Here is a 24004-nt window from a genome sequence, read left to right on the forward strand (position 1 = left end):
CATAAAGTTAACCGAAAATAACCAATACAACCTCACCTGTTAGATCTTTCTGAATAATAGGTGGGGAATTAAATCATGTTGGAAACTGGAGCATGCATAAAGAGAAAATTGATAATAGTGGGGTAGATTAACTAAAAAATTAGCTAAAGAAGACCAAGAGAGAGAAAGTTTGAGAAGATGGAGGGTTTTTCAAATTATAAAATAGGTGGAATAAAAGAAGATTAACATGATGAAACTATTGATTTCTATATCTGTGTTCAACAGGAATAATGATGTCATAAGATCGTCAATTGCGTACTTGTCTTTCACTACATCTGACCATTACGTTGTTTTTGCGTATATACAGTTAGTGTTATTATACAGTACCATAGTATTTGCAGTTTATTATATTGTTTTGCTTTTTCAACAGGGGCGGCTTAGACAGCGGGAAATATTTTTAGGCCCGGTGATATAACGTTCCATTGTTCAGAGCCAACCAAGTGGCGAAGCCATATGTGAACGTCATTTCCGCAAAAGATCGACGATTGATTCTTGTATCGTGTCGTTAAAGCATATTTATAATAACGATCATGACAAAACAATATCATGATGCGCGTTTTAATAGGACGGATGAAAGATGCTTACTAGTTGTTTACAGAGCTTGTCGGTTTAAGCGATCTCTCATTATTAATTGGAAATAAATCTGATTTAATTATATAGCCGCTGGAGCTATTAATTATATTGTTATTGGGGTAAAGCATACGTTTCTTGAAGCTCCGGGTCTTAGATCGCGATTAATTGGATATAATTAAAATTATTTTCTACATATACTCATCTGGTACGAGGGAAGTTTGATAAGTTGATGCGTTTCCCGCATAGTAACTTTAAATACATCACAAGGTGTCTTCAACTACCACCTGACAGGCATTGTCAGGTGACCAATCATGCCAGCACAAATAACGTTGAAAAATCAAATCTTCCAAAAGAGCTAGTGAAACTAGAAATTGTCAATAAAATTCATGGAATGAAAGTACGCGTCACATTTTACATGAATATTTGCATATAAAAATGGCATCCGCATGATTGATGCCTCTTCATGAGAGGAATTCTTTGGCGATATTCAGGACAATTCGAACGAACTTTTGGGCAGGATCCAAACATGTAGAGGGACCCCAGAGAGCAAGAGATAACCGAAACAGTGTGTTTCTCCGGGTGAAAGTGCACTAAAGATTAGCTTTTACATGTATTTGAAGCAAAACGACCCCATATGGTGGCCATGGAAAAAGTCCACAAGTTGGGCTACGAACTGATACCCATCCAGATTTACTCTCCTGCGACTATTCCCTGTTTCAAACAAACACCTATTTGGAAGGTGTTGATAAAATCTATTAATTAAAAGGTATAAAAAATTGTAAAAACGTTGGATTAAATATTTTCAGCTTTTAAAGAACTTAATCTAAGAATATCTACCATATATAGTACACTGGTGGGGAAAATCCCAACAAGTGCATCAACAAAGGTTGCAATTAAGGAATGGCTTAAAGTTCATAAAACAAGTTTCGAGGAAATCATGTTAAAGAATGAACTATTTCAAATTATTACTCGGTAGAAATATATGAAATATTTAATTGAATTTTATGTAATTTAATTTTTTAGAAATAAGCCTGAGAAAAGAGATTACTGATGAGATATAAGGAAAGAGGCATTGTCGAAAATAACACCTTCGGTTTGTGTGAGCTCGATTAGACGAAATTTACAAATGGTAGAATATTGAGGAAGTTTTTGATAGATTGCAAATAAACAGCTTAGTTATTAACTTGATTAATGTTTGTGAAAGTGACAGTGATTGAATAAAACCTAATGAAAGTTGGTTTATGATTCAATGCTGACAACTACCAAGACAGGGTGATGAAACAAGAAACAACTAAAGGTCAGTATACAATTAATATACGTTAATTGTAGGAAATTGTATTACAGAGTGTGAACGCTTTATCAGCATATGAACAATACACAGAATATACATGAATATTTGGTTAACTTGTATGAGGAGAGAAAAAATACTAACTGTTTTGCAGATATGGCAAATGCATTACGGAGAATGCAGCAATTAAATGTAGTTTTATCAAGAAAGATGTATACAGGTAGTAACAGGAGAAACTAAAGAGAAATATAGTAATATCATAATGACTTTACAAGGATACATTGCATCGAAGGAAACGAGAACTAAGCGTAAAAGGTAAATATGCTCTCTAATAAAAGTAAAATACATTACTCAGATATACAATTATTAATTAAGTGGATTAGGCCTAGAATCCTGCCTTTATAATAAATAATTCGAGTATGAAACAATAATGATACTTCAACATCAACAAGCTCTGATTCATATAAATTGACGTTTAAAAATCGAAATACAGCTTTTTCTTCAACCCTAATTAGGTACAAATTAATTATTTTCATCGGCCGTCTTGATAAATTTGTCTACGAACAAAAATATAATTCAGAAATACACAAAACAATTATTTACATTGTGAGGGGTGTTGATTGTTTGCTTAATTAACATGATTGATGGAGACGAAACGGAAGAAATATTATCATCCTTGCCTCTATGGCGGTATTGTTTCATTGGCCTTAACCACCCTATTCACCCTTTTAAATTTGATGACTGTGTATATTTCCCTGTCAAATACATTATAAGCCTCGAGCCGTATTCGTTGATGAGCCACGACGTGTTATGGGATTCTTTTCAACCGATGTAAAGCTTTTTAAATTGAACCAATTTATCAAACTGATATATATTTTTATCCGATTATTAGTGGGCCAATTAGATTGACATCGATTGGATATTCGAATGGTTTAATATTATCTCGACGATATCTTTATTACGTACCTCGTATCGGCAGGACGACTGATGCAGTGTCGGACTTGTTGGGATACACCTCCTCCGCAGGACCTTGAACAACTACTCCAAGGACTCCAGGAGGACCATTCTCCCAATAGTTTTGGTTTCTTCTCTATTTGGTTTTGATATAGATCATATACCTGGAAAACAAGATATTAATATTAAAATAGGTCAATTTAAATGAGACAATAAACACTTGTTTTTCTAATTATGCAATATATTTATTAAGTGTATATATGTTTTATTGCATTTATTGAGAAAAATTGGTATAATATATATTAATTAAAAAAAATTCCATCATTTTGTAGAACTTTCTCCTATCTTTCTTTTTATATATGTCCAATATGCTTTGTTTCTTTATGTTCGAACTTTTTCTCTCTCCAGACAGCTCATTAACGTTCAGGTCCTATCCAAACTGATCCAGTTGCTTAAAGAGCAGGGCAGGAAATAATGTCAAAGCTCTGCTCCAGAAATGGCAGTTCTTCGATAAGCCTCCCTCTCTTTTCCCCGACGGATAATCTGCGCTCGCGCTGCCTTCGATTCCACTAGTCCAGTATACATGGCCGATAATATGCCCGATGAAGAGATTTTAAAGAAGTGCATTAAAACTATTCAGGGTATTTTCCAGTTTTTATTTAGTTAAAGAGGGACCCCATTCTATGGAGGTTATAACTTCTCTTAGGAAGGTTCCTCATGGAATGATCGACAGTTACAGGTGATAATTACAAGGAGGTGATCTATCCCCGAGAACGTAGATATATTTCAAACAGTGCTTTTCAGCAGAAGATTTTTTAACAGTAAAAGCAATGAATATCTAAATTGTAATTGTGAATATTCTATGATTAACATCTGTATATCCTCAATAAGTCAATAATTCTACATACAAAATACACAATACATTAAGTGTTCTATAAGCAAACGATTAAATATCCATTGAGTAACTTTTTACATGAAAATATATGATAAAAATCACTTCAGCAATGGTCTCTGTATCCCTAAATTAAATGATTGTATCTGAGTGATATAGTGAATGTATTTATGAAAATTAATTGACATATTATTAATAGAAAATGTGATATATGAAATTAATTCAGAATATCAAAAATGCTAGTAAATTGAAATGGTATTTTGCTGAGACTATAATATAATTAATATAAATATTAATAATAAAACTATAATATAATATTTAATAATATTCGTTAACCGAGTGAAATGTAAAATAAAGGATTGTGTTCTTTAAATATAACTAAATATTTAAAGACGCATAAGAAAACAGCACTGAGTGGGTGCAACTATAAGCAGACTTAATCCTGCCACATTTATGATGTCTGAAGAAATAGTAAGATGTTATATTATATAGTTTAAAGCTGCATATACGTATTAAATGTTTGTTCTATGGTATTAACTCCATATTTGACTTGATATTTGCAATGGGCCGAAGTCGAGCATGCACACTTGTAAATACATCGATGTCAAACATGTACTAAAACATTTACATAGTAATTACAAGCATGTAAATATATCGATGCAAATGTTTATAGTTGAGTTTAAGCAACGAAACACTTTAAAATAAACATATATTTCGGTAATTTAAAACTAGTACTTTTTTAAATTTAAAAACCACATGGCACACATATTACAACTAGTTATTTACAACTATACAGTAACTTTATATCATAGTACTATATTAATCAGTCAATGCCATTTACAATTGTTAATTATTTTTAAGTGACAATTCATTAACAAAATCAAGTAACTTAATGATTCAGCTCTTACAAAAGCAATGGAAAAGGTACCAGAGTTAAAATAAATCTTACTTGTTTATTTTACGTGATAAATTGGCAATTATCCGTAATTATTTTATCAGGTATATTACCGACTAATTTACGACACTTTATATTGACCTTAACATCATCATAAAAGAATATTACCGTAGTTTTAAACCGATAAACGAGTATGGTTTTCTGTTTTGATGACCCTATTAGCTACTTAGTACGAATTTTATTTATATTCCTGCTCTCAAATTCAACATAAAATAAAAAAAAACGCAATGACATAAATGAATTAAATAATTTACTTAATTAGCCCTGAATACACTTGAACGTCTTAATTAACGAGGGCTTGGATGTAGACTCATTACGATAGTCACTAATGTAAATGTAGGAAAAAAACTCGCAAATCTCAGACGATGGCTGACTAGTCATTTATATTAATTAAGATAGGGTAAAGCTGTGAGTAAAAGGTTGCAGATTTTTATTGGAAATATATATTACTTTTAAGGAAGGATATATCAAGGTAGATGGTTTATCACCAAATGGATTATAAAGTTTAATTATCATTACAAACATGATTCCGTCTTTTTAAAATTATTTTATCGTTGTTTCATTAAATTGTTAAAACTGGTCTTCTATTAATGTATTCCTAACAATTATGAGATCACATAACTATAGTTCATCCAACAATATTTTATATATCTGCTCTCCTACTCTATATTAGATCCAAACGCATATTATCGCAAAAGTTTACAAGTTTTTCTTTTCAGTCTGCAAACGTATGCGAATACATTGTCCAACTAACAGCTGAAGAAATTCTGGATTTTCACAAAGAATTCGAATTATAATATAAAAGAAAATGTCTTGGTTGCTTGAAAGAAAATCTAAATTACCCGTAAAACAATTGTTGCAGATACTAGAACCTATTTGTACCTATAGAATTCAGATATAGGGAAGTTGTAGAAGAAGTAATATCTACATAATCTAGTCCTAATCAATATTATAGATGTACTCAGAGCGATTGCATCAGATGCGATTCCTGGGTATTCGAAGTTACTTTCAACTTTCCACGTCCATTTACATTTTCATGTGTAATTTACAATTTTGAAATTATAATTTTGGGCATTATTTGGTAACCTCTTACTTTAACAACATCACAAACATGAGTGATGATTTTAAACTTGGTTTGGTCATCATCGACCATCAAGATTTGCATTGTCAGAAGAATGAATCTGCAAGGTAGATTCATGCATTTTCTGAAGTAATTGCTATTCTTGGAGAATATTAAAGCAATAATATATTTAAAGAAATATAAACCACGATATCATATTACATAAAACTTTCAATTAATTTTAATTCAGCCTCTTTTAACACTGTATAAACTGACTTATTGGTCGATAACCGAAGAACAACATTTACCATAATACAATACATTACAATGTATTCGAAGGTAAAATGCATTCAATCGCACAGTTTATGTTAATTACCATTTAAAATTCTATTACCTACCAAGTTTTTATGATCTTCTAAAAACTAAATTCATTAATAAATTAAGAAAATGTTTAGCACTTAATTTTAACATACACTATGTACTAGTTAATTATAAGTAATAATTATAATAATACACATATTTGCCAAAGAAGACGCTATTGTTAAAGAAGTAGTGAAATTTAAAAATTTGCTTAATATCCATCAACGTATAATAAATGAAGCTTAATACGAACTACTAATAACTATTATATAAATTATTGTGATATACCTGTGATTAAAACTATTTAAATTACACCTATCGTATAGATGACTGTTATACAATTTAGTTTAAAAAATAGTCACACTATAAAGATGCAATGATAAATATATAAATAAGTCAGGTGCATATTTAATTAACAGTAAAGTACTCGTAACCTGTGTCTCATTAATATGATTGCAATGTTTCCTATAATGTACTTACAGATTTGCATACAAAGCAATAGTATAATATTGGCAAATAATTATTTTCGGTTTTATTCTAATAACTTTAAGTCACATATCTCTGGTAGTATATCTCTTTAAGTACTATAGCAAGTTTGAAAGGTAACAGTAGAGAAATCTTTATAAAGGTAGGGTCATTTTCATACTCAGTCACTTATTTAGTAATTCCTGTATGTTCAGTGAGTAGTACTTAGTATTACTTTACCACATTCTATCATTATTTGCATATCATATTCTATCTAGTATATGAGCGTTAGGGTCGTATTTATTAAAAATAGTTAATTAAATATATTTATGGATTAAATATAATTTATGTCAACATATAACTATAAACACCGTATTTTCGTCTACAATTCAGTGTCAACACATTAATAGTTTAAGTCTGGGGAACTTACGTAACTTTTGTTTTATTGAAACAAGCGACATAACATGAAAAGCAAGATACAAAATATTAGTTAGCAAATAAAGCTCTACATAGCATGGCCATTTATTATTTCACTAAAATGAAGGCCTTACCAGATTTTATTATAAATTACAATAATAAGTTCATTATAGTGAACTATAATGACATTATGTAATGACATAGCAGGTCAACTGAAAAGTCCCCGGCCTACAATAGTAAAACACATTTTTTGGCAAAATAATTTTTTTTTAATCAATATAATTCCCTTCAAGGGTGATACACTGATTTTAGCGACTCTCCAACTTCTCGATACCATTTTTGTAGTACGATTTGTCCTTTGCTTCAAAATAGGCCTCAGTTTCGGCGATCACCTCTTCATTCGACGAAAATTTCTTTCCAGCGAGCATTCTTTTCAGATCGGAGAACAGGAAATAGTCGCTGGGGCCAGATCTGGAGAATAATGTGAATGAGGAAGTAATTCGAAGCCCAATTCATGGATTTTTGCCATCGTTTTCACTGACTTGTGACACGGTGCATTGTCTTGGTGAAGCAGCACTTTATTTTTCTACAAATGCGGCCGTTTTCCGGCGATTTTGTCCTTCAAACGGTTCAATAACGATATGTAACAGTCACTGTTGATGGTCTTTCTTTTTTCAAGGTAGTCAATTAAAATTATTCCATGCGCATTCCAAAATACAGACGCCATAACCGTGCCAGCCGACTGTTGCATTTTCCCAGGCTTTGGAGCGGGTTCATCGTTTGCAGTCCACTCGGATGACTGTCGATTCGACTTCGTGAAATGATGGAGCCATGTTTCATTCATTGTCACATATCGTATTTCGTCAAAAGTGAGCCCGCGCGGCACCCACTTTGTACAGAGCTTTCTAATACCCTAATATTCGTGAATGATATGCTGTACACGTTCAGTTGATATCTTTAGTGTGTCTGCTATTTCATTCAATTTCAATTTACTATCATTAAAAATTATGTTGTGGATCAAACTCGGCTGAAGTTTTTGCTTCAACTGCATTTTTTCCCTTCAAAAAGCAATATTTTATAAACATAAGAAATTTTTTTTATCCATTTTTTTTTCACAATAACCAAAGTTGCTTCACTCAAAATGCTATAATTCACAAACTACTGATCCGACAGCTGTCAAATTTATACAAGCAGCTTTTGAGGGTTATGGCTAACTAAAAAACATATGGATTTAATTCTAGTAGCGCCATCTATGTGCCAGGCCGGGGAATTTTCAATTGACCTGTTATATATGCTTTAAAAGCTTTTCTAACAAATCATCTCACTATTGTTGCCCATCATTTTTGAACAATAAATTTGACGTAATAAGACGGGGGTTCTGATCAAATATAATTGACAAAAGCCACATTTTGAAGACTCATGCAATGAACAATTCCTCGAACCAGTTTAATATATGCCTCTAATAATAATATGTAAATCGTTTGCCCGTCCTACAATTACGATTAATGATCGTACATCCCCAACGTATCCTTAAACGGAGCACATTTTCCACTACTTCCCACCATATGGTCGACCAATTAACGATTTCATAAAGTCGTGGTCCCGAACCATGTCCAATGGGCGTGTCCACCTCAAATTACTCATACCTATATGATACATCGCTCGGTCGCCGGTTTAAATTTATTGTTAATTATCCGTTTTCCATATAAATCGTTAAAATAACGAGTCTCCTGCGTGGTGGACGTTAGTCTTTTTTCTCACACGTGTGTCGCCAGCGATTCGCAACGTTTCTCCCTTTCTTCTTTCGACCCGGCCCGCGTCGTGCAAGTTTACCCGTCCCGGCGCCTGTTAATTAAAATATCAAGTATGCGCGCGGTTAATTATGCATACAACTTATTTATATGGTTCCGTTGTTTCGGTTTCGGATTAAATTGAATAGTGATACGTCCACTTTTTTCTTTACTATTTTTTAGTGTTAATTATATTTTAATTATTATATTATATAGTACATCTGGAACTAATTAATTTTAAATAGAATATATAGTTGCTTCGTTATTTGAAATGGCATTTATTGAAACTTTTCTAATTTAAAAAGTAATGGTTTTGGATGAATGTTTTTGTGCTATTCGTTGACATCACAAGACTGTGTTAAACTATCAACTGTTATTTTTGGCAGTAAATCCCTTTAAGTCGCAACAAAAACATACGAAATGTGGAATAAACGAGAGAACGAGAATAACTGAGAAGAGCTATGGAAATATTGCTGATTTACTTGGTGTCAAATGAAAATCTAGAGTCAGCAACTAAAACATACGCAATGTGGAATAAACTATAAACTGAAATCTTTTCAGAAGAAAATTTTGAAACCTTTGCAGACTTACTTGGTGCCAGATGAATTTCAAGAGTCAGCAACAAAAACATACGAAATGTGGTATAAACTATAAACTGAAATCTTTTCAGAAGAAAATTTTGAAACCTTTGCTGACTTATTTAGTGCCAGATGAAAATCTAGAGTCAGCAACTAAAACATACGCAATGTGGTATAAACTATAAACTGAAATCTTTTCAGAAGAAAATTTTGAAACCTTTGCTGACTTATTTAGTGCCAGATGAAAATCTAGAGTCAGCAACTAAAACATCCGCAATGTGGAATAAACTATAAACTGAAATCTTTTCAGAAGAAAATTTTGAAACCTTTGCTGACTTATTTGGTGCCAGATGAAATTCAAGAGTCAGCAACAAAACATACGAAATGTGGAATAAACTATAAATTGAAGTGCACTGAGAAGAGCTATGGAAATATTGCTGATTTATTTGGTGTCAAATGAAAATCTAGAGTCAGCAACTAAAACATAAGCAATGTGGAATAAACTATAAACTGAAATCTTTTCAGAAGAAAATTTTGAAACCTTTGCTGACTTATTTGGTGCCAGATGAAATTCAAGAGTCAGCAACAAAACATACGCAATGTGGAATAAACTATAAACTGAAATCTTTTCAGAAGAAAATTTTGAAATCTTGAAGAGTCAGCAACAAAATATACGCAATGTGGAATAAACTATAAACTAAAGCGTCTTCAGAAGAGAACCTTGAAAGTGTTGCTGACTTATTTGGTGCTAGATGATAATCTAGACTCGACGACAAACACATACACAATATGGAGTAAATTTACATAAAATCACTTTCAATAAGAATATCTCCATAACCACACGCCCCTTCTCTTCTTGCCCTTTTCAGAAAATCAGCATTCAACTGTGTAACACCAAGTTTCGTAAAGAAAATACTTGTATGAACTACAAATTTTGAGTTTCAGAAGCACTGTATAATAATTGCGTTACACATTTAATTAATACTTTTCTTAGATTAAAAGATGTACCAATGATATGGGAAATAGCAGAAGTGATAATGATACCTAATCATAAATAAAGTCTCATATCTCAGATAAATCAATCCTTTTATTACGGTAATTTCAAAATTATTTGAAAAAAATGTAATAGATTCAGGGAAAAATACTCAACTATAAACCAAATAGGATTGGCTGAATTGTAATAGCCTATGAGAAAAGAATAGTCTGTCGTTTAGTTAAATATTCATCGTTTTTATTAATTGACACAAATTTTAGGTAAAGTCCAGCATGAGTTATAAACATTTGTTTGCTCAAACAATACACAAAATTTAATGCTTACAGAACAAAGTAATGAGTTAACGCATTAGTGATGTGGAGGTTTGGAATCACCTTCATAGACATTTAGAAATTGATACCATTAACCAGATCATTAAAATATGTGCCAAGGGTCACGAAGAAAGATTTGATTAATGTCGAGGGAATCCAACTTCTTTTTTTATTAATTAAAACTAACATTAGATATGCTTAGTACAATCATAATTTATAAAATTGATTTATTACCATTGTTGAGCTGTAATTGTATCAATATACAAGGCAGAACAAGTGCAAATTTGCCAAGAGTGACGAACAAAGATTTGTTTAATGTCCAGGCAATACAGATTATTTCCTTTATTAATTATATCTTACATTAATTTATAAAATTAATTTATTACTATTGTTGAGCTATAATTGTATCAATATACAAGCAGAACAAATATAAATTTGCCAAGAGTCACGAATAAAGATTTGTTTAATGTCGAGGCAATGCAGCTTCTTTTCTTTATTAGTTATATCTTGCATTAGATATGCATAGTACAATCATAATTTATAAATTTAATTATTACTATTGTTGAACTGTAATTGTATACAAGCAGGACAAGTGCAGGATCAATACATCAGTATATATTTCCCAAATTAACATTAAAAATTACGCCTACTTACTAATAATAAAACTAAACACTTATACACTATACAAGTTCATGTGGTTTAGTTCACTTTAATCTTCTAATTTCCTGTGTGTAGTCCAGTAGCTGTTGGTTACGTAGCGATAAGCATTGGCAATTAATCAAAGAATATTATTTCCGCATCAAGAGGGAAAGGACTTAGGAGGATAAGAGTCATTGGAACCTTAAAGTCTAATGATATATCAGTTTTTTTAATTTCCAGTAACTTAGAACTGAACAAAATTACCAAATGAATAATTATATATTCAGATTGTAATTTTCGTAACATCAGAAGATATTTGATTATAAAACTGTCAAGTCCATAAAAAAGGACCAGACTAATTGAACAACCTAATAACCCATAACAAAGCACGAACCTATATTCGGTCAATAAAATCAAAAACGATAAAGAGAAGAAAAACCTAGCCCATAAAAAAATCTACTTTAAAATTGCGTAACCACTTACTTAACCAAAAATCTATTAACAAACAATAAAAATTGTATTATTTATATTGTAATCCTTCGATCTATACGAGATAAGACAATGAAGATTGAATTCGAAGGTGTGTTGGATTGAGCCGTAGATTTTTAAACGTTTCACTATTCTCTGAACGCGTCGCATGGATTCATGGATCATTAGTGATGTTTATTTAAGAAAGATTTCGAAGAATAAATTCGATGGTTGTGGGGGAGAGAACAGGCGAGGAAACAAGACGGGAACGATTTGTCTGTACTACTTTATAATGATATAAGATTTGTGATGATGTGTGAGTATAATGAGCACAATGAATCTTATTAAGATCGGATTACGTTTTAGAGTTTTTTAAGATTATGTCACCGCCAGCAGCACATGATGGATGTTCTTGAGTAAGAAAAAAAAATTAAAAAATAGAAGTTCAAGAACTGTGAATATATTTTAAACGATCCTATTAGTAAACTTGCGTTTACAATAATGTGAAAATGTTCAAGGCATTGTAATATATCCACAAAGATATAAAAACTAACGTTGTTAAGTTTGTTATTTCTTAGAAACTTTTTAACGTTTAAAACGTTTTCAACTGAATATTTTATCCATTCTTCAAACATTTCTTGTTTGTTTGCACTTCAGTAAATTCACTCTTACGATAGTAGCAGAGTCACACCATCATAAGTAAAAGTAAAAGATACAAGATCTCAAATATAAATCAATTTATAATGATTTGATATGAATATCCATTGAAAACACTTTGTTGTTATATCTCAACTAGTGTTGGGAACTATCGACTGAAATTGACTATCGACTGTTTAGTAATTGACTACTTCTTACTATCGACTATTTCAGTCGCTATTTTTGGTTCGACTGCTTTTACTACTTTTTACCATTGACTGTTTCAGTCGACTGTTTTCAGTCGCTATTTTCGGTCTGACTGATTTTGTTACTATTTACTATCGACTGTTTCAGTCGTACTTTAAGTTACTATTTTTGTGAGTGATATTTAACATTCTGGATCTGTCGTTCTAGCCGTGACCTTGACAAAAATGTACCCAATTTATGCTTATTTATATGTAATATATGTAGTTTTATGATTTTTTTGTTAGTTTTCTGGTAAGTAACAATATATTGTATATTAATATTATAGCATTTTATTACAATATTTTTCAAGATTGTTAATGTAATAGGGTAAAAAGATTAATATTGTGAATGATATATAGTAAAATATTTTTGACTGTTTTTATGGCAATAATAGGTACTATTTGGATGACTCTCTCCATTTTTGTTAAAAAATATATCCGTTCAATAATAAATAAAGCATTTATGTCATTTTATTCGAATAATTTTTAATTATGTCATGGATTAGTTTTTTTTATGATATATTTATAACCCTACGGTTAATATTTACATAGTATTTATGGTTATCGTACATTTTCAGATTTTAGGTTTTGTTTAAATCCTTTGTTGTATATTTATTATGGTATATTATTTAAAAATAGCAATTAACACATCAAAATACAATAAAACATTTGTGGGATATTATTCCATTCCATAGAAAAATTCCATTCCCTTTTACAGATCCACAGAACATTCAAATATAAAAGTAATTCTACCTCGTTTAAAATTAAATTACAAATTGCATTTTGTGTATTTATTATTATAATTGTATTCAGTAATTATTTTTTTCTTTTTCTTTTTTAAAGTTAGCTTGTGAAGGAATTTATACATCTCCGTCTCGCTTATACTACAGTTGGAAAATATAACCACATATAAAACTAACTGCCCCAAGCAATTATCTCCGTCCCTTCCTCTCTCACAATTTATACAGAAAAGGATTCGCACATCCTCTGCTGACATCACGAACTGAAGAAAAAAACAGTCGAACCGTACATTTGACTGAAAATAGTAATTACCATGTTCATTCTGTAGTTTTTTGATTATCGAATGTTTCGACTGTTTTGCGACTGAAAACAGTCGATAGTTCCCAACGCTAGTCTGAACTCATGTGAGGTATATGTCAACCATTAACCTATCAGACCTATAAATTAATTTCAAGGATTTAAAACTGAGTGTGTTAATGTGTATTAAATCTGATTGGATACATCTTTAATCCACTTCATGTTGAAGCCTCACTGACACTTTTCAATATGTGTTATTTCGATGAAGTGTGAAGAACACATTTTTTCATTGCGTTAAACATGTCTGAATTTATACCGATTAAATGAAAAATACATGGAAACATTAAAATGGGAAATACTAGAACATCCGCCGTATTTTCCAGACCTTGCCATTTCTGATTGCTAGTTGTTCCGATATATGAGTCTTGACCTGTCTGAGTAGCGCTTCGTTTCTTATGAAGATACCAATAAATAGGTCGTTAAAGATAGTCTTAAAAGATATATCGCGCTCTAGAGATGGAATCAGTAATTTGTCTGAAACATGGGAAGAAGTAGCGGCTATCGATGGGCAATGTTTTGAATAAAATACATTGTGCAGATTTTTCACAGTAAAGCTTCAAATTACAACAAATCTTTTAAAACTAATTTATAGGATTGTATCGATAAGTTTTGTATCGACACTCTCACTTTTTTGGCAATGGCATTAATTATATATATTAAAAAATAACTTATTAAAATTCATTAACCTCAGAATTGCTTCTTGACGATAATTAGTAATTTTAAACAAGATAAAAATCAGAAAATTAATACAAACATGACATTAACGAACTAGAAAAAGTTTTTTCATATGCTAAAAAAAATATATTTTAGAGTTGGTTCTATATAGTGGGTTAATGAGAATCTAAAAAAATCGGAGAAAAATATTTTTAACCGGAAATATCAAGGGTACTTTCTATTCAGTGAGCAACAACGTACTGGACTGGAGTTGAACACATGGGAGAATGTTCGTTATGGTGAGGCACTTTCTGCCATATATGTCTTTCGAAATGAGCAGTTAGAATTTATGTAGTAGATATATTTGAGAGAGAAAGTGAGCAGTGAACATTACTATAAAAATAAATTGGAATAGATATACACAACTAAATTTAAGGGAACATTAACTTGGTTTCAACATTTTAACCTATGAATATTTATTTTGTCTAAAATATGAAGATGATGTTATGAATTATAATTGAAGGTGATTTACTATAGATCATAAATATGAAGATAATAATATCATCCATCCAAATGGGCCCTGGTTCTTTTTCTTTGTTTTGATGTTAACACACTTTTCATACAAATGTCTTCAATAAGGACTTACTGGGCAAAAAATCTCTCGGTATTAATTCAGTTATTTTTAATTAAAGTTGTAAATTTAACTATACATAGAACGAAGGAATAAGAGCCAGCCAGCGTTCAAATATGTGACAGTTAAATATATTTATGTTATAGTTAAAAGTTATGCGAAACAAAAATTCAGAAAAACTGTACTAACGAACTAGAAAATAAATTGAGTTATCTGTCTCGAAGATCTAGATTCGCTTCAAGTTAGTAGGTTAACAAGGCCATAAAAAAGGCGGAAAATATTTTGAAACAAAAATATCAAAGATGCTTTCCATGGTGTAAATTGTACAACGTATAAAATATAGCATACCTGATGATCAAAATAAACAGTTACAATTTAAAATTATGCTCGAATATTTATAGTTAACAGAAAAAAAATATTTAGAGCATGCTACTTGAGAAGACATTTCTATTTAAGGGTTTATTGTCTCATACATACTTGAAATATTAGCGACTCTCTGTCTTTTTAACATAATTTTCCAAGGTTTAGCCAGATTTAGAGCCATGTAATTTGTAAGTTTTAAGTCATATGGTAAGGCTTAATTAAATTAAACAATCTGTCAATTAATTTAATATTGTACGATCTTATTTAGATCAAATATGCCCAGTTTTCATCGATAATTTATTGTTATTTTGAATATTGGTTGGAATAACCGCTTAGTGTCAGGACCGGACTATAAGGTGGGCGTCTAAGAAGCTTGTAATCAATCCTGCTTAGCATTGACTTGATAAAATAAAATTTCTGTCCTAATTGGTACTCTCTATTGCCGGTTTTTACTCCAATAACACGTACTTCAATTTGTTCAATTGGCATCGGTGAACATCTGCAGTAACAGTTTCATCTGACTCTTGTAGCTCGTAATACACCACATCTTCAACACATTATTATCACTAAAGTCGTGAACCTTTTACAACGAGGCGAATTGGTAAGTTAATACGGTTACATGTTCGAACTTATCAGACCGCATTCTATCTATTTTTTGACTAGAATAAAATAAAAAGGAAACTATCGTCTGATTTTAAAACGAATTTATACATTTCGATAGGCAATACATTCGACGTTATGACGTCAGTTCGCTGTTACTTTGAATATACTATATTTTGAACATTTTATCGCTGATCTTCTTCGAGAATAGTTCGCTTCACTGTTGAATACAACGTTTATCAATTTCCGCATTCGAATTGGCCGGAAAATAAATGTGTAACAATTGAAGACCTCCATCTAGTAGTGATATATGCTACATCTAGCTTTGTATATGCAATTGTTTAAGACTTTGCTAGCTTATTTTTGATACAAATGTTAATGTCACCAAAAAAGATAGTTTGATACCGTGAAAGTAGCCATAACTTGTATTGTACAATATGTTTTGTGACAAAAGATATTTTTAGGAAACAACCGTCATATTTTTTTAATGTTGTCCAAAAAGTAGATAGAAAGTGTGAACAAAATATGCTTTGCCATAAACAGTGACTATATATTTTAACTCTATTTGGTTAATGTTTACTCGACCGCAATTAGTATATAATTCGAATTTCGAACATTATTTTTGATACATAGTGATATCTAGATATATAGGGCGGAGCAAAACTCCCGCTACCATTTTGATTGCGTACCATCTTGGTTATGTGACGTTTAGCTCGGTTTCGCTTTAACCATTGTGTTGTGTAGACGTCCAAATTACGGATAAATACAATCCACAAGAACGAGCGAAAATAGTGACGATATTTATTGAAAATAATCGTTCCATTATTGCCACTCGGCGGAAATTGCGTCAATGATAGCGGGACGTTTATCCCACCCTATTTCATTTTTATCTACATAGAAGTTTGAAAGTAAAAAATCAGGAAATATCATTGATTGAAATTATAAGTCCCAGCATAATAGACCCAGTTTGCAGTCATTTCCCATCTGTTTATCAATAGCGCCATCGCGACTATTTCATTTCGAGGAATCTTAATGGTTTTTAAATTATGCTGCTTAATTATACCAGCATGAGTATTTCTATATCTATATTACCGGCGGGCGATGGAAATTAATCGTTATAGTGAATTATTTCACCGACAATTCGATTTGGCGTTTCAATTTCTGTGGCTATGCATACTCATATGACCGTAACTGGCCATCCGCAATAAACGTCGCCAATGACGAAAGAGAACGCTTCCCCGCCGATGCAATTTGTTGTCGAATTAGCGCGGTTAACTGCGCGTAAAATTGAGAATTTATCCTCATTTGAATGGCCATTGAGAGCGACGTCGGCATGGTACGGCCATCAGCCCGTTCTAATGTGACCCAGGCCTTAGTCTCGCGAGTCTGTGTCTGATTTTTTGTGGAGTCATCGGTGCGGGATGGGTTCCCCATCAAAATCGTGAGAATCAGTCGACTGACTATTTTTAAGGGGATATTCTAGTTTAGAACTTTGAAGCAAAAACGATGTTTTCTCATATTTTTTGAAGTCTAATCCTTTAGTATATGTAAGATTTTCGGGGATATAGCGGTTACAGCGACGCGGCATCTCAAAACGAAGCTTTAAATACTTTTTCCTCAAAACTACTTTTCCTGCAACGGTTGACGTGATATCTCAAGTTCTATTAAGGGGTAAGCCTTCTCTATTCATTCTTCTATGGGTTCGATGCAATGACGAAAAAGCTGAATAATTCGCACAACATTTATCCAACGTTTTTCAGTCTAATGATACTATGGAAAAAATACCTGTTTACCAGCCTGAAAAGTTATAAAGTGGTTTCTCCAGGGGAAGTTGCCACAGGCATTGATAGTTACTTAAAACTAATACTTAAAGATCATTGATCATTGAGAAAACTACTGAGAGAAGCTATCATCATATTGACATACAATTTTAATGCCTATTTGAAACTAAATCATGTTTCAGGATGTGGCACAAATAATTATACTTAAAAAACTGATAAAACGACAAAATCAGTCGAATCTTATAGACCCATCTCGCTGCAAGCAAATTATTTGAGAAACTGCTATTAAAACTTGTTAAACTGCTTATAAAAATACCAGATTTCCAATTTGGATTTCAAAAATTGCCATTCAACAATAGACCAAGTATATAGAGTAACAGCGATTATTAAAAAGGCGTTTGAAGAAAGTAAATAATGCCCTGCAATATATCCAGACTTCTCAAAAGCTTTTAACCGGGACGGTATTTGGGAATAATCTACAAGATCAGTAAATTGTTACAGCGTTAAAACTAGTCTCAATTTCAGGAATCGCATCTTTACAAAATTTAGGGTTTTGCATGATGAGGCATTTCAATCATTTAAATCTATTTCGGCTAGAGTTCAGGGTAGTGTCTCGGGATCATATCTGTACCTGCTGTACACTTTCGCCACACCACACTACACTTTACAATTACTGATGCCCAACAATTAAAGACATAGTCTATGAAACATTTGAAAATGACAGCTCCTTTGACAAAAGACAATATCTCTGCATAGGCCTGTCGAAAAAGTACAAATAATACACAACAAGGCCCACGAAGGGACTGGTGATTAGAAAATACAACCGAATAGCTCAATATCTGTCCATGTTAAATTTGTGTGACGGTGGAATCATAAAAACCAAATTATATCACTTAAAGGAAGCGCCAGTCCTCGAGCAGAACCAGCGAAATACCTTGACATCCATCCCGATTATAGATTAAAGCAGAAACATTACGTTAAATAAAAAGCAGAGCAAATCGAAGTGAAAATAAGAATATTCTCAACTTGAACTAAAAATAAAGATATTGGTTTATTTGGACCTATGGGGTGCAAATAAGCAGTTGGACCAAAAAGATCAAATCAACAGGCTAACTAACCCTACCAAAACAAAGTTCTAGGGTTAATTACCAATGCTTATTGCTATGTAAGCACCGAAGTGCAGCACGATGACCTTGGAATCAAATGGATACACGAACTGATCCAAGATTTCGCCTTAAAACATAAAAAGGTTGCGAAATTATAGTAACCTGGAAGCAACTATGCTAGTGAACAATACGCGGGAAATCAGAAGATTGAAGTGAACCGAACAACATGAACTTCTAATTTAGAAATTTTCTTTTTTACTTAATTTAGGAAATACATACTGATCTATTTATCCCATACTCTTTCTTCTATATAAGAAGAAGAGAGTTCGTGCAAGAACAACAGAACAGTACCAATAAATTGATTTTATAAACTAAGATTGTACTAACATACGTACATCCAATTTAAATTTCAATGGACTTGTAGAAAGTACAAGAATATGCTATTTACAAGAAATATTGCATCATTTATCAATAAAATAGAATACACTTTAAATTTTTAAGGATATAAGTGGCTAAATTTGATAATAATTATTTTCGAACCCAATTAAATAAATATTTAGACACCTAACGTCCGCTCCGTATTTGAGCGAACAAGTTTATTTAGTCTCGAGTCGAATCATAATCCCAGCAAAATCGTGTCTATTTCATTATTACCGCAGTCGGTGGGTTGGCATAACTCTTCGCCGACCTACCGTACTCTATAATTAATATTTGAAATGGATGGGCCTGTTCGAACAACTTTATCACACCAGGTGTTCTATTAACACCACTACTGTACTGCAAATAGAGGATTTATCTATTAGATTACACATTTATTTGGTTTATATAAATAGTAATAAAGGTATTCAAAAATATATCTGCATAATATATTTATTTAACAATTTCAATTTTAAACCAATGATCAAAAGGTGAAGAATTAAAACAATGAAGACAATTAATCTACAACATATCTCCACAACAGAGCCAACATGTACTCCCTTAGACGGAAAAAAAGTTCCTGAACCCATGGGTCACTAAATATATTGATACCAAAAAGTCTAAACCTAAATCATGCTTTTATTGGTCATATTGTAGCGACCTTGAGGGATGTTGAATTTTACATCGTGGAATAACGGTCTACAAAATACCCAGAAATATAATCCCAGATGTTGAACGTGGGCGGGGTGCCAGCAGCGCCAACTAGAACCCGACAACGAATAGCTGGTGGCAACCCCGAGACGTTTATCTGGGATGTTATTGAAGGGTACTTCGATTCATTCAGTACTCGACTAGCGTTTGGTTTAGACGTGGCACCATCGACTGCCTGAGCCTCGTTACCAGGTAACACCGCTGCCATCCGTCTTATCATTTGCATTTTTATAGTTTTATATTACTTCAATAAATAACGGTCACATAATGTAAACACCACTGTTTCATTTCGTTTTACCTCCATTCACCGAGCCATATCATTTACCCTAAAATATTTAACTCCAAATAATTATACGAATTTATTCAAAAATTTACAGAAAAAATAAAAATTCACGGCAGAACCAAAAGCAACCGGTAATTTCTTAGAAAGAAACTAGACAGATCAATGTTCATATATACCGAGATGTAATCAGAACAAGCAGCAAGAAATTCAACACATCATCATTCAAAGCGATAGCAGAGAAATCACAGAAAAAGGGAAACTACTATAGACTTGGTAACAAACAAAAAAAAACAATATCAGCCACCTAATACTAGCGATACATTATATGTAACGATATATTAACTCTGGAAAACAGTTAAAGGATATTTAAAATGATGATAATATTTGACCCAGGAACGCCAAAAAAAAAATTAAAATTATCTTTACCGAGAAAATAATTGAAATTTTCTTTGAGACTTGAATAGTTTCATTGGTTATAAATGACTGCGCTTGGAGCATTAGTGAATGTTTTCAGGAATAGTAGATATGATGTAACATACAGTAATTGTTATTCGAACAAAAATTATTATTATTATTTTAGGGGGTTATCGCCGGTTCCTCTATCAAGATAAAACTTGCTCCTCCATAATTGCTGCCAGAGAAAGATAGATGATGTGTGGCTTAGATTAAAATATATGAAATATTCATTATATGTGAAAGCCAAAGTAAACTAAGAACCAAAGTTGATACGGCAACATTGCGACCTCATACAGATTGATGTCGTGAGTGTACTGTTATACTGAGAGGCCTATCTATACTACTACTAACTACCAATTATTAAAATTATTAAATAAAGTTAGTCTTATTATTTCATATGATTTCTAATATTGAAATTGAAAATCATCGCGAGTTTTAAGGTTCGAGATATTCCAAAGTCGAGACGATCGGGGATAGGAGAATTTCGAGGCGCCACCTGAATAGGAAACCGCTCCATATTTCATTAAATTACTAATATTTCCAGTTCAACTAGTCGTATACATATAAACATACGCGTTAGCTAAATCGACTCACAATGAGCCGATTATTTATGTCTAACGAGTGACAAGGAGCGGCGGTCTTGGCAAAGACGATCGCTGCGGCATCAACACACAAATCCCACACGAGAAAAACTCGTTGATATTCCATCCGAGTGTCATTTAATGTCTTACAACGACTTAATTCGGACCAAGTTTCCGTTTATAGTTTGCTAAACAGTAGCTGTTTGATAATGATTATGAAAATTTGTATTTGTTTATTGCTAATTAATAATATTTCCTCAAAATACATTAATACTGATTTTTACAGGGTGCTGCTACATCTTGGTGTTCAAAAAAGTTTATTTCGGTATTTTTTTAATCAATCATTATTGAAGTCGTATCGTCAGTTTTATCGATATTTCCTTAATGTTAATTCTTTCTGAATATGTATATCTTTTGTGTAAGTAGACACTCCTGAAGTTTAATTTGTTAGCTCATTAGACAATCATTAAAACGATTTGTTAGATTTGGACAGGGAATTATGGAAATTAGTCTTCTAGATATTATTTATCCACTTAAACAGCAAACCATATCGTTCTAGCTGATCTTAGAAAAAATTGTTTTTTTTTAAATCTACACATTTTAATGTTAAAGTTAAGTTTGCTAATTTTAAGTCAAATATTCTCCTATAATATTATAGCGGTGATTTATATATATATATATATACGCCCCAGCAGGATTCGAACCCGCGACTACCTGTTGACCGTCCTGCCGCCGCCTTTACCACTGCGCCAACCAAGCCGGCTCTCTCGGTTTTTTGGTTCGCCCTTTTTGGTGTCAATGTATTTCGTGACGCATAGTCTGAGGATTTTTTTCTATCTTAGAGGGGAATATGTAGATAAATAATAAGTGGTTTGAAGGTGTTGTTATAACTATATAACTTGAAATCCAATTATTCGGTATAATTTATTACTTAAGTACTTGAATTTGTTATTTAGTCTAATAAATATTATGAAGAATAGTATTATTTTGTAGTGACTATTTGCATAGCATATACTGTAACATTGTGGCAGTTATAGCAGTTAACTGGGTGTTATTGCAGCCGTACATATTAACCGAACATATGCTTATATGGAATCAAGGAATGCATTTTATGATTTATTTAGATTATTTAACTGCCATATGTTTTAAGGATGTCATATAAAACCACGCATATATTTATGGACTATTACAATAATATATTGTTTGGCAGGTTACCAAAACAATAAATCAAATATATTTTTTCGAATAGGCTTGATGATTATTTGTGAAAACTTGTTCTATAATATTTCAATATATTTACTACTTCTTAACCATATAAAAACAACTGTTGAAAAAAGTAATGTCAAAATAATTCAATTTAAAAAAACTCGCCTAATGAACCGATAATAACAGGTTTATGATGGGTTATGACTTATTAACCTTATAACTTATTTATTAAGATTACTGGAAAAACACCAAATGAATTAAAATATTATCGACCAATTTCGCTTCACCAAAGGTATTTGAAAAAATCCGCTTAAAGAGGATAAGATCAATCATAAATAGGAAAAATCTGATATCTGCATATTAGTTTGGTTTGGATGAACAAATAATCAGCAATTCAAACAACACCAGGGCCGTAGACATATTGAAAAAACCTACGAACATAGAAAGTACTCAGCTATATTCTTTGACGTAGCGCACTACTCATAAACTCCATAAAATGTCACCCAACAATACATTGAACTTTTAAACTCCTACATCTCTGCCAGAATGTTTAGAATCAAACAATAAGAAGCTTATTCAACAATGACATAAACAAAGGCAGGCGCTACCGCAATGCAGTATTTTGGGTTTTGTTCCTTTAGCTACTTTATAAATGCGATACTTGCAAATTATTTATTTATTTATATCCCGTACAAAAACACAATTCGTATAACTTAAATGTGTTAATAAGTGTTGGTTTGTTTAACTTAATGTAGTTATAGATTCAAGCACTTTTGAGGTCATATTTCGTTTGTTGAATGCATTCACCATTTTATCTTGTGTCTTAATGGGTATCTTATCTAATTTTTAGTTGACAAGCGATGTTGCCAATTTTCGCGGAATGGAATATTCTGTGTTTTGAATGTGATATAAATAGAAATATAGATCAGATAGGAAAAAGTTAATACCAAACTCTACAGTACTACCACATATTCGTAATAAACAGAGAAAGACATTAATTGAAAAATATAATGATTTAGAACATATAATTTTTACTATAAAACATATGCTGCTTGGCAAGAGTTTATTTGAAGTTCAGGTTCAGGCGCAGTGGTAAAGCTGGCTGGCAGTGCTGGGGCATGGTAGTAAATATATGCTTGTGATTGTTTAAAATTTGTGATTGTCCTAGGCAAGAATGTAAAATCCGACAAGGAAAATGATCCCAGTCACGCCAGTAACCAGGCTGGGTAAGACCGGATGTCTTCTGGGATGATTTCTAAAGTTGGTCATTCGCCAGTCAGGCTTAATGCTGAAGACAGTGGTTCGCAGTCCACGTTAAACTGTAGGTCCAGTCCAAATAAACCCATAGTTGGTAAAAGGAGACTTTAAAATATATTTAAAAAATAATTAATCTCAGACTTGCTGTTTTTGTTTTAAAAAACAAATAATGGTCGTTGAACTTGGTAACGATCTC

General features: G+C 32.0%; 1 protein-coding gene across 2 annotated transcripts in view; it reads right to left on the reverse strand.

The window, feature by feature from the left end:
* Positions 1 to 24004, reverse strand: part of loh (thrombospondin type 1 domain containing lonely heart) — a 339759-nt gene that overhangs the window by 188257 nt on the left and 127498 nt on the right. For both annotated transcript variants that reach the window (XM_076411574.1, XM_076411573.1), the window contains exon 3: positions 2867 to 3018. In XM_076411574.1, the coding sequence (XP_076267689.1) occupies positions 2867 to 3018 (152 nt within the window). The remainder of the gene's footprint in view (positions 1 to 2866; positions 3019 to 24004) is intronic.

Source organism: Rhynchophorus ferrugineus, unplaced genomic scaffold, assembly GCF_030347505.1.
Source record: "Rhynchophorus ferrugineus isolate W39M unplaced genomic scaffold, kcgeb_rfMv2 rfM8, whole genome shotgun sequence".
Taxonomy (NCBI): domain Eukaryota; kingdom Metazoa; phylum Arthropoda; class Insecta; order Coleoptera; family Curculionidae; genus Rhynchophorus; species Rhynchophorus ferrugineus.